Source organism: Paraphaeosphaeria sporulosa, assembly GCF_001642045.1.
Source record: "Paraphaeosphaeria sporulosa strain AP3s5-JAC2a unplaced genomic scaffold CC84scaffold_3, whole genome shotgun sequence".
Lineage (NCBI taxonomy): Eukaryota > Fungi > Ascomycota > Dothideomycetes > Pleosporales > Didymosphaeriaceae > Paraphaeosphaeria > Paraphaeosphaeria sporulosa.
This window is the reverse complement of record NW_017253362.1, coordinates 1,791,774-1,806,805: the sequence shown is the minus strand read 5'-3', so window position 1 is coordinate 1,806,805 and position 15,032 is coordinate 1,791,774. Positions and strand designations below refer to the sequence as shown.

The 15,032-nt window shown below is 53.5% G+C and overlaps 6 protein-coding genes across 6 annotated transcripts; 4 read left to right on the top strand and 2 right to left on the bottom strand.

The window, feature by feature from the left end:
• Nucleotides 1-67: 67 nt before the first annotated feature.
• Nucleotides 68-1,868, bottom strand: CC84DRAFT_1194663 (amino acid permease; the record flags this gene model as incomplete). The annotated part of the gene is made up of 4 exons (XM_018181357.1): nucleotides 68-301; nucleotides 353-1,026; nucleotides 1,093-1,344; nucleotides 1,403-1,868. 4 exons carry the CDS (start codon nucleotides 1,866-1,868, stop codon nucleotides 68-70), a joined length of 1,626 nt encoding a protein of 541 aa, XP_018038862.1.
• Nucleotides 1,869-2,436: 568 nt separating this feature from the next.
• On the top strand, nucleotides 2,437-3,757 carry CC84DRAFT_1115025 (putative sarcosine oxidase; the record flags this gene model as incomplete). Its single annotated transcript, XM_018175417.1, has 2 exons — nucleotides 2,437-3,448; nucleotides 3,502-3,757. Coding segments are annotated over exons 1-2 (1,248 nt in total), but the record flags the coding sequence as incomplete, so codon positions are not given.
• A 625-nt stretch (nucleotides 3,758-4,382) lies between these two features.
• Nucleotides 4,383-4,781, top strand: CC84DRAFT_1087293 (HET-domain-containing protein; the record flags this gene model as incomplete). Its single annotated transcript, XM_018174194.1, has 1 exon — nucleotides 4,383-4,781. A coding segment is annotated over one exon (399 nt), but the record flags the coding sequence as incomplete, so codon positions are not given.
• Nucleotides 4,782-4,952: 171 nt separating this feature from the next.
• On the top strand, nucleotides 4,953-6,404 carry CC84DRAFT_1214984 (uncharacterized protein; the record flags this gene model as incomplete). The annotated part of the gene is made up of 1 exon (XM_018182687.1): nucleotides 4,953-6,404. One exon carries the CDS (start codon nucleotides 4,953-4,955, stop codon nucleotides 6,402-6,404), a length of 1,452 nt encoding a protein of 483 aa, XP_018038859.1.
• Nucleotides 6,405-8,033: 1,629 nt separating this feature from the next.
• On the bottom strand, nucleotides 8,034-14,312 carry CC84DRAFT_1162437 (uncharacterized protein). The gene is made up of 3 exons (XM_018177996.1): nucleotides 13,466-14,312; nucleotides 8,460-13,414; nucleotides 8,034-8,401 (listed from the first exon to the last, which is right to left on the bottom strand). Exons 1-3 carry the CDS (start codon nucleotides 13,983-13,985, stop codon nucleotides 8,291-8,293), a joined length of 5,586 nt encoding a protein of 1,861 aa, XP_018038858.1. The 5' UTR covers nucleotides 13,986-14,312; the 3' UTR covers nucleotides 8,034-8,290.
• On the top strand, nucleotides 13,758-14,974 carry CC84DRAFT_580340 (uncharacterized protein). Its single transcript, XM_018186749.1, has 2 exons — nucleotides 13,758-14,301; nucleotides 14,604-14,974. Exons 1-2 carry the CDS (start codon nucleotides 14,082-14,084, stop codon nucleotides 14,840-14,842), a joined length of 459 nt encoding a protein of 152 aa, XP_018038857.1. The 5' UTR covers nucleotides 13,758-14,081; the 3' UTR covers nucleotides 14,843-14,974.
• Nucleotides 14,975-15,032: the final 58 nt, after the last annotated feature.

Here is a 15,032-nt window from a genome sequence, read left to right as displayed (position 1 = left end):
CGTCGCTACGATGCACGTCCGCAGCCCTCGAGTGCTCATAGCGCTATGGTGGGATCATTCACCACTTTCACCATAGCTGGACGAAACTATAAAACCTCTTCGCCTTTGACTGCGAATAGTAAGCATCAAGTGCAAAGATCTCCTCTTCAGTCAGCGTCCGCCGACCCGTATGCAGGTCCACTTTCGCCGGATTCCTCAATTTCGTGCGGAAGACAATCTTATATCCAATACCAGAGAAGACGATAAGAAGTAAGCCGATCATGTACTGGAAGAACGAGTATGCTGACGGGGACGTCGCGCTCTATGATTCGTTAGCATTCCGTACTGAAGTAGCACGAGATCTTTGACTTACGATCGGGTACAAGCCGAGATAGAATGAGCACGCTGTATACAAAGAACAGCAAGTAAGAAGCAAGATCGGTGGCATCGGCCAGAGAGTACACTTCCATGCGTACGGTTCCTTGAACAGCGGGTCGTTCTGCGCGTTGAGTGCGGCGCGGAAGCGGAAGCTGATGATAGCCACAACCACCCAGACCATAAAGTAACCAGTACTCGCAATTTGCGCCAGCCAAGTGAAGACTTCGATACCGCCAGCACTCAGATTGCAGTACGTTAAGGCAATGGCTGCAACCAGAGTGATAGCTATGGCCCATCGTGGTCGCCCTTTCGAATCCACTTGCGCTACCCACTGCGGAATCAGATTTTGGTGCGACATGAAGCGCAGCATGCGGGACGCAATAAATATGGACTCCGCCCCAATGGATGCCACGGCAACCAAAATGACGCAGTTGAGAAAATCGGGAAGACCGGTGATGCCAGCTTCGTTGAGAGCGATGACGAATGGAGACGCGGCAACGCCAGAGGACCCGTAGAGAGACGGGGAGTCGGCCGAAACGAGGATACTGATGAATATTATACAGACGAGATATATCGTAGTCACGCGAATAGGGATTAGAAATGCGGCGTGTCCGACCGAATATCGCGGAGACTTGGCCTCGCCGGCAAGGAAGCCAGTAAAAGAATTATCTAGCAGATCATCAGTACTGATTCAATGGAATAAGCCGGCAACCGGCATCGAAGATGAGATCTTACCACCAATGGCGAGTACGGCGAGCAGAACGGAACTGGCGAAGCCTTTGAAGCCGTTTTTGAAAGGATCTTCTTTCCATCCATCACCATGATGAAGGTAGCCTTTCGGGCCAGCACCAAGGACCATGGCGAAACCAGCGAAGACGAATATGAGGAGCGCAATGATTTTGAGAATTGCAGCACAATACTCAAACCAACCAAACCAAACACTCGGCAACATGAACATGATCATCATGACGAGGAGGAAGACAGTATCTGCGAGTATCAGCCTATCAATCGCAGATCATTTGGAAGGAAGATAAGCGGTACTTACACCACACAGCATCGTGGACTCTGTTCTGAGCCCAGTAGTTGACAATGACAGAGAAGAAGGTCGCTTCAGCAGCTACAATCGCTGTCCATCCTAGCCACATGGATAGACCAGCAGCAAACGACAGAGCTGGATCCACAAAGCGGTCTGCATACTCGATGAAATTACCGGAGACAGGGAAGGCTATTGAAATCTCTGATACGGTCTGCAGCATACCCCAGACACACGTGCAGACGACAATGAATCCTAGCACTAGTGACCCTGGGCCTCCGTTGAGCAGATTCGTGCCTGTGGAGATGAAGAGCCCTGCGCCAATCTGTCCACCTAGGGATAACACGTGAATCTGTCGGGGAGTGAACGAGCGGCGAAACTCTCCATGGTTGGGAACATCCTCAACGGTGCCATTCTTCGGGTTCGGGAAGGGTAGTGACGTTGCTTCACACTCTGGTGCTTTCTCGGACTCTTTCATTTTTGTCACAGAATCGCAGAGTCTGAGTCGAAGAATTGGACAGCAATCACGCCAGACCTCTATGCACTGGGATGTCAGATAACCGGTGACACTCAGCGACAAGATGTCTAACTCTTAAGTATCCCGGTTTCGGTAGACACGGCAGTTTTCCCGAGAGGACCCGAGGTTGGGCCTGCAAATGAGGCTGTACTATGGTAAACTCGTGAATACAGCTGCGATTTCCAAGCATAATTGCAGGCATATCTTTGACCATCTCGGCCGACTTATCGTGTCCAACTTCCTTCGGCGCATTCCCGAGTGATAGTGCTATCTCGGTGATGGTTTTCCATATCATGCGGAGAAAACCAACGCAGACTGGCGCTATCTGCTCGAAATCGTTAAGACGTTGCAGGAGTTGATCTGATCGGCATATGGCCGCTTTGCTCCGATGCTCGGTAGCCCCAATCCTGCGGAGATCTCCGTTCCTCAATCCACAATATGTAACCTTGGGCAAACACACCTTGGGCTTGTATACCGTTCTCCTCTATTCTATCGAATTAGTAAACGCCACGTTCTTGCCCACCGATACCTTTTGGCCACCAAACCGCCATGCCGCCCTCCAATTCGCCAAAATCAGTACTCATCGTGGGTGGGGGCACCTTCGGAACCTCAACAGCCTATCATCTCTCCTTGAAACCGGAGACATACCATAGTATCACTGTTCTCGACCGTTTTCCTGTTCCTAGCCAAGAAGCAGCTGGGAATGACATCAACAAAGTTATCCGCAACGACTACGCCGACCCGCTGTATGCTAGGCTTACGACTGAAGCTATGAAGCTATGGGGGAACCCGCATGGCCTTTACAAGGGTTTGTATCATCGCACGGGTTGGCTTCTTGGCGCAGCAGAAGAGTCCAAGGACTTTGTGCGCCAGTCGGCAGAAACAGCTCGCAAGCTTGGTCTTGTCGTCGCACAACCTGTGAGCCGTGATGAAATTCGGAGCCGATGGCCACTGATTACGGGAGAAATGCACGGCTGGAGTACCGTATGGAATCCGTCCGCGGGTTGGGCGAATGCGCGAGGTGGATTGACAAAGTTGGCGCAGGCCGCGCAGGAAAATAGCGTCCGATATGTTGACGGAGCTCAAGGCCATGTCGTTCAGCTCCTGTACGATCAGAACGGAAGATGTATCGGTGCAAAGGCCGCTGATGGAAGCACTTATTTCGCTGAGATGGTCATACTGGCCGCTGGAGCTGCAGCTGCCACGTTATTGGACCTGAAAGGGCAGCTTGTGGCCAAAGGCCACACCGTTGGACACATCAAATGTACTCCTGCGGAGGTGAAAAAGTATCGGCAGATGCCTATTGTTGCTCACTTGGAAGGCGGATTGATATTCCCACCGCAGGAGGACGGTATACTCAAACTCGGCGCAATGGACTTTGTGACCAACTTCGCGGGCAGGAACGTATCACTCCCGCGCTACAGATCAGACAATAAAGGCGATGGAGTGCCGAAGCCTATCGAAGACAAGATGAGACGATGGTTGTCAGAATGCTTTCCAGAACTCGCACACCGTGAATGGGTCGAGTCGAGGATATGTTGGTGAGTGATGATGTATCCTGGATTCAATAGCATATCGCTCACTTTCTTGTCAGGGATGCTGACACGCCCGACTTGCACTTCTTGATCGACAAGCATCCGAACCACCCTGGCCTTCACTTAGCTATAGGAGGGTCAGCACATGGCTTCAAGATGATGCCTGTTGTCGGGAAATATGTTGTCGACTCTCTTGAAGGCTGTCTGGAGAATGAGGCACGGAACAAGTGGCGTTGGCGACCAGGTGCTAAGATGCAGCACGCCAACCCGCACCCTGGGCGGCTGCTCGAGTTGAGTGACATTGCGGGCTTTCAGGAAAAATCCGCGAAGCTCTAATACTGAACACAAGGAGGAATGGGGGGCTCATGGGGTTGTGATGCTGGAGTTTGAGCGTTGATAGTGATGCGGGGTAATGCACACTCGGAGCTGAAGGCGCTCTCGGTTAGGCCTAACTCAGTATACAGAAGCGGTGTGTATCACAGTCCTGTGCAAGTTCGCAACATTTCTGAGGCTCGGATATTATAGGCCAATGAATAGTACCTATGGTAGGGATGATAACATGATGGATTTGATGATACGCCTTCATCTACTTTCGTACTCTGTTAGCAGTTCTTTAGCCTCGTGTACATATTGAGGCGCAGCCATAACATGCTCAGCCACTACGGATATATGAACAAATATGTTGTCGCCTCGATAAGGTTTCTCTTTCACCACATACCTCGCAAAATGCGACACCAAAGTAACTTTGAATCCTCACTACTCTAAAGATCAGTGTGCAAACCCTCTGCGCGACTGCGGGCATATCATGCTACCTCACGATACATCTCCCTGGAGTTCAACTTTATGAAGCAATAGCTTACTGCTTTCCATCAACGTTTCACGCATCAGATCAAGATCAAGGCGTTCTCTCAGACTCTATGAATCAATAGCTGTGGCAGTAATGGAGCAGGTACCTCGATATCAAGAGTTTCGGCACGAGCCTCTTCCTGATTCGACATCACACATACGACTCCTTGAGATTCTGGAGGGCGAACCCGGAAGGAGTGTTGTTTGCCAGCTGTTAGCCTGGCCCATAGAGACTGCACCGTCATACTACGCCATCTCATACACATGGGGCGAGCCACGACCAACGTCATTGATCATTGTCAATGGCCGCTACACAGAAGTAGGGATCAATTGCGAATACGTTATGAGACAGGCCTATAACTCTGGAGCGAGCAAATACTTCTGGATCGACGCCCTTTGCATCGACCAAGCGAGCAGAAAAGAAAAGACTCATCAAGTGGCCATGATGGGACGGCTTTACGAGAGGGCAACGCATGTATTTGCTTGCGTGGGAGACCATACAGCTGACAGCGAATTCCTAATAAGTACTATCGACGAGCACTCACGACTACTATCACGCATACACCAGCAGGTCGTAGACTCTGGGCACAGAAGCTCAAAGCTATGGACGATTGAGAATCCCATTCCGATCGGACGGCGACTTTCCGTCCAATGTTTCTTTGCAATGGATGCCGAGATACGGCATAGGTTGGCTGAAGCTGTGATAGCTTTCATGCGACGGCCGTACTTCTCAAGAGTCTGGGTCCTTCAGGAGCTGCAACTGGCCTCGACGACTTCGTTTTGCTGTGGGATGGATACCCGCTCCTTCGATCACCTCATCGGAGTCACTATGCTGGTGGACTTCTGGATCAATGTACGCGAATACGTTGCATATTGGTATCCTATGACACGTCTAGCAGTGTCTCTGCTCTTTAGACAGCCATGGATCCTTCGACGACTGAAAGTTTGCCGGGACCTGAATGTGGCGCTACAGGAAGTAGCACCACAACGTGGCTGTCTTGCTCTTGCTTCAGGTGTCAGGGGGACCCGCAGATTGTCCGAAGTACTAGAACATATGCAGTACTTCTCCTGCGCTGACGCTCGGGATAAGCTGTACGGTATCCTAGCACTCGTCGATTGGCCGGGCCAGTCAAAACCAGATCCGGACTATAGCAGAGACTGCTTCCAGGTCGCAATTGCCATTTATAATATCTACTGGAAACATCCCACCTGCGCTCCAGTAACAGGGTCAGTCGTAGAATGGGTCGGTCGCTTGCGCGAGACTTTTGGTATATCCCTAGATCAAAATACGCTGCGGGAGGCTGCGGCTCTACGATATCCCGATTCTCAACTACCAGACGTCATGCAGACCAGACGTGGAAGCTATCAGTCTCTTTCGAGCATCAAGCGCCAATCTATTGGAGGTGCATCCATAGCAACATTGCGCTCTCTCCAGCTCGGAAGACGGCTGTCAAAAAACCGAAGCAAAAACGTTTGGTACGGCATCAAACTCCAACACGCTCGAAACATGAAACAATACTCCGCTTCTAGATATTCGAGTGTGAAGTTTCTCTGTCTGGAGGATGATGCTAGCGAACCCATCAGCAGAATATATGACCAGGACGGAAAGCTCTTCGCTTTTGCGCCCAAGGGAACCAGGGCGTCAAACTGGCTCCTTATAAGTGACAAAAGACAGCAAAACGCAAGGAATGCTTTAGCTCTGGTGGTCAAGTTTCCCGAATCGAATTATGGTCAGTACCGCATCATAGGCCAAGCTTCTGTTTGCTACCAGGACCCGGAAAGTATCTATCAATTCCTCGAATGGGAGACATTCTCTGCGAAGTGGTATCCCGAAGATCTCTTTGTTCTCGAATGGAGCCACCACAATCGAACAAGCGGTGACCTATCGAGCAACGAGATTATTCAGTGGCTCAGACTGAAGATTTGCGCAACCGAAGAGTCTTCGTCTTTCGACGGGCCTCCATTCGAATCGCTTGAGAGTTTTGATTCTTCATATCCTCACCATCACATCAGTCGTAGGAATTCAGATATAAGGTTCGACCGGGCCGACGTCGAGGAAGTATTCGCAAGAATGAATCCGGGGTTAGTAGACGAATTGCTATCAGACGAAGACTGACGACTTGAGACTCATTTCGGTATAAAGAGTACGGATACAATCGAGCCTAACACCGATTCGTGATCATCTCATAAGTCACCGTAACTGTGTTTCGATCACTGGTGTCATGTCCACGGCCTATGGTCAGTTTGCTCTACGTCGGCGCAAACCCATTCAGACGGTTGTCAGATGGAAGATCTGCATTTGCTATCGCCCTCAGCAGGAAAGTTAGGCCTCTTATAGACTTTCTCCTCGCCGAGGCATGGGGAAGAGGGTTGCTGTCCGCAAATGAATCACACTATGGTGGGCAGTCGCTGAGAGCAAAACGAGAAAGAGTGACGCCCGCGACTCATGGCTTCGTTCATGTTGTAGCAACATTTTGTTTGGCAGATCGAAGCTGTTGGAGGACCGTATTGCGGCGCGATTGAGTGCCATCAAGACTCGATTCTTCAGACTGGAACCTGAGTGGCGTTGTTCAAGAAACAGTTACGCCGTCGCTAAGGAGCATCTGGACGGTTTCCGCGAGCATGTGGACAGTTTCGACGAATTAGTGAGTGGTCGATTCAGCAACAAAAGGACGGGAACGCGCGTGGACCGCGTCCCTGCCTGGTTCGTCAGTTACGAGCCAGTAATAATGTAGGGCAACTTTCTCTGCTCAGTTACAACTCCTTGTGCCATGGTCGGGCTCCAGGTATAATTCACGGCTCCGTATTATTCCGCCCATTTCGGACGTCCTGTTTACAATTTCAGTCACCCTACTCTCTGGCAGAACCCTGATGAATCTATCTCCACATTTCGCCATCGTCAACGAAGAGCTGCCCAATGCACATGCAAACCAAGTTTAATCAAGGTCCACAATCTGCATACCCATCTTTTTGAAATTACCCATGGTATTGGTACTCCACGAGAACCTTGGAACATAATCGTACCATTCCTGCTAATCTGTACATCCTTGCGGTCGGGTACATTCTTTTGAGCAGCCACTTATCTGTCGATCACGCTATCAGCCCCCAATCGCGGCGTTGCACCACATCCCTCACGTCGACATCCCACTTGCACCCACTATGGGTACCCAGCCCAATTTCCTGGGTACCACCGATCTCCTAGTCAGATAAGCGACAACGTCCCCATCCGTAGCCTCCGCCGACGCTATCTCTTCGCGCCCTAGTCCAGGCACACTCCGTCCCTGGGGAATTCCCACATTCACGTGATAACCCATCTTCACATGTCAGACGCATGCGTCCACCCACCTGCCCTTCACGACTTTTTTTTCTTTCCGCCTCGGCAGTCCCACACATGATTTTGAATCAGCCAGTTTGCATTCCTTTAAATACCCCCCGGGCTCCCGTCGCGCGCAGCCTGATGTCACTCGAGATCTCTACTATCGCAACCACGAAACCTACCGTAACCCGTATACGAACCGTACATCCGTGAACGAACCGGCCGAGAATCCGCGCGAACCACCACCCGACTCAACCCGACCGACCGCACATGCACCCCTGCTCTCAACCACAGTGTTGAGCTGCAAGTCCAGCCCATATCCACTTCACGATGTCGATAGCGCGAGAGAAGCCGCATACAACGCATCGCATCGCAAGCGATCGCATACGCATACGCCCCACTACCGAGAACCGCACCTTAATGATTCTTTACATGATGCATTAAAATATACACGCAGCTCGCCGCGCTTACCAATAATTATCTACTACACATACATACAGCCCGAGAGACGTGCCGAGGCAACGTTGCGACGACGGACGCTCCAAAAAGCCAACCACGCCAAAAAAAAAAAAGTACGATTACGCCTCTACTCACAGGCAGGCTAACATACCAGGAAATTAAGGTAAACAATGATCTAATCCTGTCTAAACTTGCTTCGCCAGATATCTCGCCAATCCTTGGTTCTCCTAGAAGGAAGCAACAGCGACAGCGACGGCTTGGTCGTCCGAGTGGCTAATGCTGATTGTGACCTTCTTCATGCCAACGCGCTTGGCTTCTTGCTGTGCGCTACCGGAGAGCTGGGATTGAGTCAGCATGTGTACAATGTCGCAACGAGGATGAGGAGGAACGACTTACCTTAACAGCTGGTGCGCCGTTCTCGTCGTTGACGATTTCAATGTCCTTTAGTGCGGCACCAGCACCCTGACCCTTCACACCGAGCGACTTGAACACAGCCTCCTTGGCGGACCACTTGCCCGCAAAACTGGACTGCGGGCTCGCAGCCTTTTGGCAGTACGCGATCTCTTGCGCAGTGAAATTTCGCTCCAGGAAGGTGTCGTTTTCGATGTTGATAGCATCGATGCGCTCAACATCGACACCGACCTTGGTGTTTGCGGAGGCAGATGCTTGAGTGATTGACTCGAGCATTTTCTGTGTCTCCTGTGCCTTTGCGTCCTTCTTGAGTGCACCCGTGTCGAGGTTCTTGGGGAAGGTGTACTTCTTCGTCTTCTGGTCGACGGTGACACGCGCCCTGGGGTTGAGGAAGACCTCCTGCATCCTCTCCTCCTCGTAGGGCGACTTGTCCTTGGCACGGAACATGGTGTTGTTGATGAGGGCATCGTGGAAGTAACGGTAAGCAGTCTTCTGACGAGCTTCCACCTTGGCCTTGTAGGTCGCAAACTCATTGTGGTCAAGCGCAGCATACAGGTACTTCGGGTGGATACCAATCGCCTGGGCACCCTTCTGACCGAAACCGAAAGACGTGACTGAAAAGGCCTTGATACCGTCTGTCTGAATAGTCCGGGATGGATAGACAATGTAGTCGAATTTTTCCATGATCTTGTCGACATTGTCTGCGTTGCGATTGCCCGGTACAAGACCTGAGTTGAGGACTTGCAAGCAGCCGTTGAACATCCATGCACCTGCAGCACCCTTGGGATGACCGGTGAGATACTTCTGGAAGATACCCAAAAGCGCATTGCCCTTTGACCGACCGAGGTGGCGCATTTGCTGGCAAATGACATCCGACTCGTTCTTGTCATTGGCGACGGTGGAAGTACCGTGGAAAGAGGCAACGTCGAGGTCATCAATAGTGAGACCCCAAGTAGCAAGGGCACCACGGAGAGGAGCAATGCGGGAGTCCTGTTTCCAGAAGTTGTTTCCGAGGCTGTTGAGGGCATCCTTTTCTTGTCGCTTGGCTTCACGCTCAATGTGAGCAGCACGCTCCTGCAAATACTCTGACTCATCGAAGCTCTCAGCAGCATCCTTCATCGCGGCCACTTCCTCCTGGAGGTACATCAACTCGGATTCCTGCCATTGCTTGATCTGCTTCCGGCGGAGATCCATCTGTCTCTTTCGGTACTTGATGTCCAGCAGGGGCGACGGGAACTTGGAGGGCACCTCACGAGCAGTGGTCAACACACCCTTACCGGGAGCAGGAACCGAACGTCCGATCTTGTCAGTGGCCGTGGCAGTGAAACCAAGGACACCGTAGATAGGAACTCCCATGTCGATGGCAAGGCGAGCGTCCATGATCACTTGCATACCGCAGCCCTGAGACTCCATGAAGCCGTTTCGGGTGGTCGTAGTCGGACGAGACATTTCCTGAGGTGTGCGACCGTGAGCAAATTCGTCTTCAGCGTTGCTCGTGGCCTTCATGTTGGCGAATTCGTAAGACCCTTCCTCTTGGAAGTCATCGAAACCACCAACAAAGCAGACACGAGCCTTGCCTTCAACAATAGTGTCGTATCCAATATCGATGGACTCTACGGCAGTGGCGCAAGCACCGACTGGAGTCTTGATAGGTCCAGTGGACGACATGAGTAACATGTTGATCCATGCACTCATCGTGTTGATGAACGACTCCTGCAGAATGTCCTTCTGAACAGGCTTGTCGAGGAAGCGGTCCTTGTACATGCCACGAAGGGCGGTCGTACCACCGATACCGGAACCAATACAGTTGCCAACTTCAGACAAGTGGACGTACTTGTAGAACTCGTACGGGTCGGTAATACCGCTGGAGAGCAGACACTCAGCCGTGGAGACGAGAACATAAAGCGTCACAGGGTCGACTTGGGAAATGATGTCGTCTGGGATACCATATATCTTCGCGTTCCAGCCAGTGGGGACCTGGCCAGCAACAAGGCGGTCGAAGCGGAGCGCCTTGGGGATCAACAACGTCGCACCCTTTTTTAAGCGGACAGTGTACTCTCCAGAATCCGGGATCTCGAAGATCTCTACCTTGTCACCGTGCTGTCGCTTGAACTCGTCAGCATTCTCCTTGGAAGCCTCAAAAGGATCAAGATCCTCTTCGACTTGGATCTCCTGGAGAAGCTGCTTCTTGGTGGGGTCATATCCATGGAAGAGCTCAGGTTCAATGAGACGGATACCCGAGTGCTCAAGGATGTGCTTCTCGTACTTGGACTTGATGTCCTTGTCATCGACTGGCTCTCCAGTCTTGGCATCCACCCAACCAGAGTAGCTCTTGCCCTTGAGCGGGCCGTTGTGGTTCTTGATGAGACCAGTCATCCAGGCCATCTCGACACAGCCCTCGAGGGAGAACTCGCCGTACGCTTCCATCTCCCATCGCGTCCTGGAATTACCCCAGGGACCAATCTCAGCGAAACCGGTTACGACAACCACCTTCTCGAGATCGACCATTCCCTTGAGGTCTTCGTTGAGAGGCTTTACTTCGCTCTCCCAATCAGGAAGCTTAGGGAAGTCGTACTTGATGTTGGCTCTCGGTTCGACGGTGGCCTTCTTGTACAGCGCTTCGCTGGCCTCGCCGTTGACGATCTTGTTCTCAATGGCATTCTCCTTGATGACGGCCTTGCGAACCTCACTGGTCTCTGTGTACTCTTTGCGGAGATCAGTCATGAGGTCCTTGAGGTTAGGAATGTATTGGAAACCTCCGTTCAGATCAGCCCAAACAGGCTCAATCTGGCAAAGGTTTACAATGGGAGGCGCCATCAGGCCGAGCAAGTTGAAGGCCATCTCCTGCTGGCTGAAGGTGCGGACACCGTACTTCTCCACACCCTCAGCGACGATGTTGTTACCGGCCATCAGTCCGGTACCACGGGTCCAGCCAATGATGGCTCCGCAGATGGTGAGGAAGCTGCCCCAGCTTTCAGAGTGCCACCTGCTGAAGAGGGTTTCCAAGGCAATCTTGGACTCGGCGTACAAACCGTCGTTGCCGAAGGTTCCGTGGTTGGGCGAAAGAGGGAGGATAACTTGTGCCGGTCTTGTCTCGTAACCGTATGCGGCCTTCTGAGTCTTGACAGCACCGAGCAGACGAAGCAGGTTGGTCAACATGATGCGGTGAGCAAGTTCAGATTTGGAATCCAAGCCGTCAATCTCGCGTCCATTCTCCGAGATGGCAGCGAAAGGAACAATGTAGTCGAGATCCCATCCGAGACCATTCTTGGCATCGAAGATGTAGTCGACCAGGGCCTCAACATCCTGCTTGCTGCCCTGGTTGAAGGGAACTACGATAAGCTGAGAGCCACGAGCACCATAGCGAGTGTACATGGACTGGTAGTACTCGTTGACTTCACGAGAGAAGCGCGAAGTGGTCACGACGACGTGGGCGCCACCGCTGATCAAGCCCTGGAGGACCTCTGCACCGATGGACCCAGCACCAGCACCAGTCATCAAAGCGTATTTGCCCTGGAAGGTGACACCGTCCTTGGCAGCACTTTCAAGGCAGTCGAGGTAGACGCCTGTGAGCTTCTTGCTGTACTCCCAGCCATGGTCGTCCTTCCTCTTCAAGTGAAGGAATGGGACTGTCTCGACCTTGCCCTGCTTCGAAGGAGCATGCACACGACCATTGCGACCCTTCTTGCCGTTGATAGCCTTGCCGTTCTCATTGGGAATGATCTGGCCTTCGTTCATCGACAAGGAACGGATGACGTTGCTGTATAAGCTCTTGATCTGCAGCTGCGACGACTTGGAAAGCTTGTGCTGTTGCTTGATGAGCTTGTAGATACGCTGCAGGTCATTCTGGACCTTGGTGCGGTTGCCATATTCGGACAACTTGCCGCCTTCAGCCATCTCCTTGACGTAATGCTCCAGCTTGCGTACGCTTGGCCTTTGTACCTCGGCGTAGTTCATGCCACCCTTGGCATCAATCTCCAAGTGGGGGCCAGTAGGTACAGCAACATCCTTGAACACGGGGGCTTCGTTGAGAACATCCTTGCAGTTTTCGATGAGCTGCTGACCGAGCTCCTTGGCAAGCTCGTATGTCTCGCCACGTTCCGTTGGGCAGTGGTCGATGTGGTATTGCATGAAGTCGAGCAGCAAAGGATTTGAGCGGTTCATGATCTGGATACAGCGGCTGACAATCTCGCGATCGACGGCCTTGAGCCGGCCAAAGATGATATCATAGTACATGCTGAGGGCATCCTGGCGGGCCCAGTTCCACGACGAGTCGTAAACACGAGCCTTGAGCGGTGTGAATTGGGGCTCAATGCCAGAAGCATAGAAGTCTCCGTGCTCGGCAGTCCAGAGGTCCAGCTGCGCTTGGAGTGCAGAAGAGGCCTTCTGGGAGTCGAGGAATGCCTTGTCGCCGGCGCGCAGGTCCATCTTCAGATAACGCGCGAAGAGCTCGAGCTGTTGCTTGAACAATTGGCGCTGGTCCTTGGTGAGAGCATCGATGGCAGCGGGGTCCATCATCATGCCTCCTGCCGCACCACCGGCATCGCCACCTGCTGCCGGAGCAGAGAGGCTAATGCCAGCCTGTGCCGCGTATTTGTTCGAAATGTCGTCCAACCACGCTTTCGCGTCGTTCTCCGATCCAAGACGGGCAGCGGGCTCATTTGTGAGCGCAAGCAGCAGAACACCGTCCTGGCGTCCTTGTGCCAAACCCCACCGGGTCTCGAGGTGCTTGCGGACTGATGTGATGTTGAAGCCACCAGGCATCTTAGATGACACCAGGCGGGCAATGAGCGAGGAGGACTGCTTGCCAAGCTGACCATTGAAGGTCGCCTGCATCGCGGCACCTAACTCGTCCAAGGGTGTGTCTTCCGGCTTCTCAGGTGTTGAGCCAAACTCCTTGCCCAAGTCTCCGAGGATCTCATTCTGTAGGGTGGACTTGCCTTAACATCTGTTAGCATCGAGTTGCGGCCAATGGCGTCGTTTTTTCTTACCTCCAACAAGATCTTTGATCGCCTTGCTGAGGGGAACGTCGGCCAGAGGCTTCTTCAGCTTCTGAGCAACGAGCGCCCGCAGGATGTCGGTTGCCGTGACTGGGGCATCCGGGACCTGTGCTGCGGGACCTGCGCTAGGTGGTGGGGGTGCTGCAGCAGGCGCGGCGGCGGTGGGCGCTGACGAAGACGCAGCTGGAGCATCTCCGCTGGGCGCGGCGGGCTCTGGCTCGTCTTCTACAGGGTCCACATCGTAGTAGATGTCCTTCGCGTCCTTGTTGTAGCACAGGATCTGGCGTTGCACCGAGAGGGCGGCGTCGTGTGCTTCGTACTTGGAGGCGAGGGTTCGCTTCGCCATGACACCCAGCGTGTCGGCAGGGCCGACCTCGACGATGCGCTCCGTCGTCTTCTCGCCGAGGACGACATCCTGCGTCTCGATCCACCTCACGGGCGAGGCGAATTGGTATGCGAGCAGCTCGATGAGCAGCGTGTGCGAGAGCTCTTGCTCGACCTCGGGACGCATGGCGGCGGCGGGAGGGGTCTAGGCGGAGGGAGGGGAGAAGAGGAGGTGTGAGAGCGCTCGACACGCAATGGGGTATCTAGAGGAAAGAAAAGAGCGATGGGTATCTCAAGGGTCCACGAAGGGAAGGGGCAGGCGGCGGGGGTGCGACCGTGCCGGTATTATTGCGGTGAGCCTGGACAGAGCTTGAGGAAGCTTGAGCTGGCACAGCTCAGAGGGCGACCCACGGTTGGGCCTGGATGCGGAAAGTGGTTCGACAGGTGCGGGAGGTTCAGGAAGGGAAGCGACCCGGCATTGGCTGTTTATCTCTCGGGGAACAGCAGAGAGATAGCACGCTGCGTGTTGAGGAATTCAAGCCTCTCTCAAAAATCGCGACCCCTGCCCGCCCTTCCGGGACCGTGCGCGGGCAGGCCACTCAACTGGCCGCAAATTTCGCCAGAGCGCCCCCGCCGCCCATCGCACAGCACTAGCGTATCCAGCACACAACCATCCGGCCCCGGTGGAATGCGTGGAAAGGCGCCCGGCTTGCGAGGCGACGTCAACACCTGCAGCGGCAGCCGCTCAACAGGCGCCTGCCAGTCGAGCGTAGCACGCCGCCGTTGAGTAATCTGCAGCACGCAGCTCGTTGGCGACGCCAGCCGTCCCTGTGCATCGCTACATTCTCTAGACGCATCCTGCACGCCCAACCGTCCGTCCAGACCCCCCGGCTGCTTAGCGGGCCCAAGCCGACCCTGAGCGAGCGACACCTCGAAAAAAGTCGACGAGCAACCACGCCGTCGTATTTACCCACCCCATCCTCCTCCCGCCCGAGCTTGACCCTCTCCCCTCCCTCAATTGCCCTCACCGCTCCCTCTTTGTGATTACCTATACCCTGGTGCGAGTGCCGCGCCCGCAGTTTCTGTCTGCGCTCCGCCTCCGCACCTCTGTCGTCGCAAGGGAGCTGTAGTCGTCCGATTGCAGCGCCGACTAATTCCCCACCGTTGCTGGAGATTAACTTCTGCCGGCTTCCAATTGCTTCTCTTCATACCTAGTACGTCTCCCGAGCCCGTC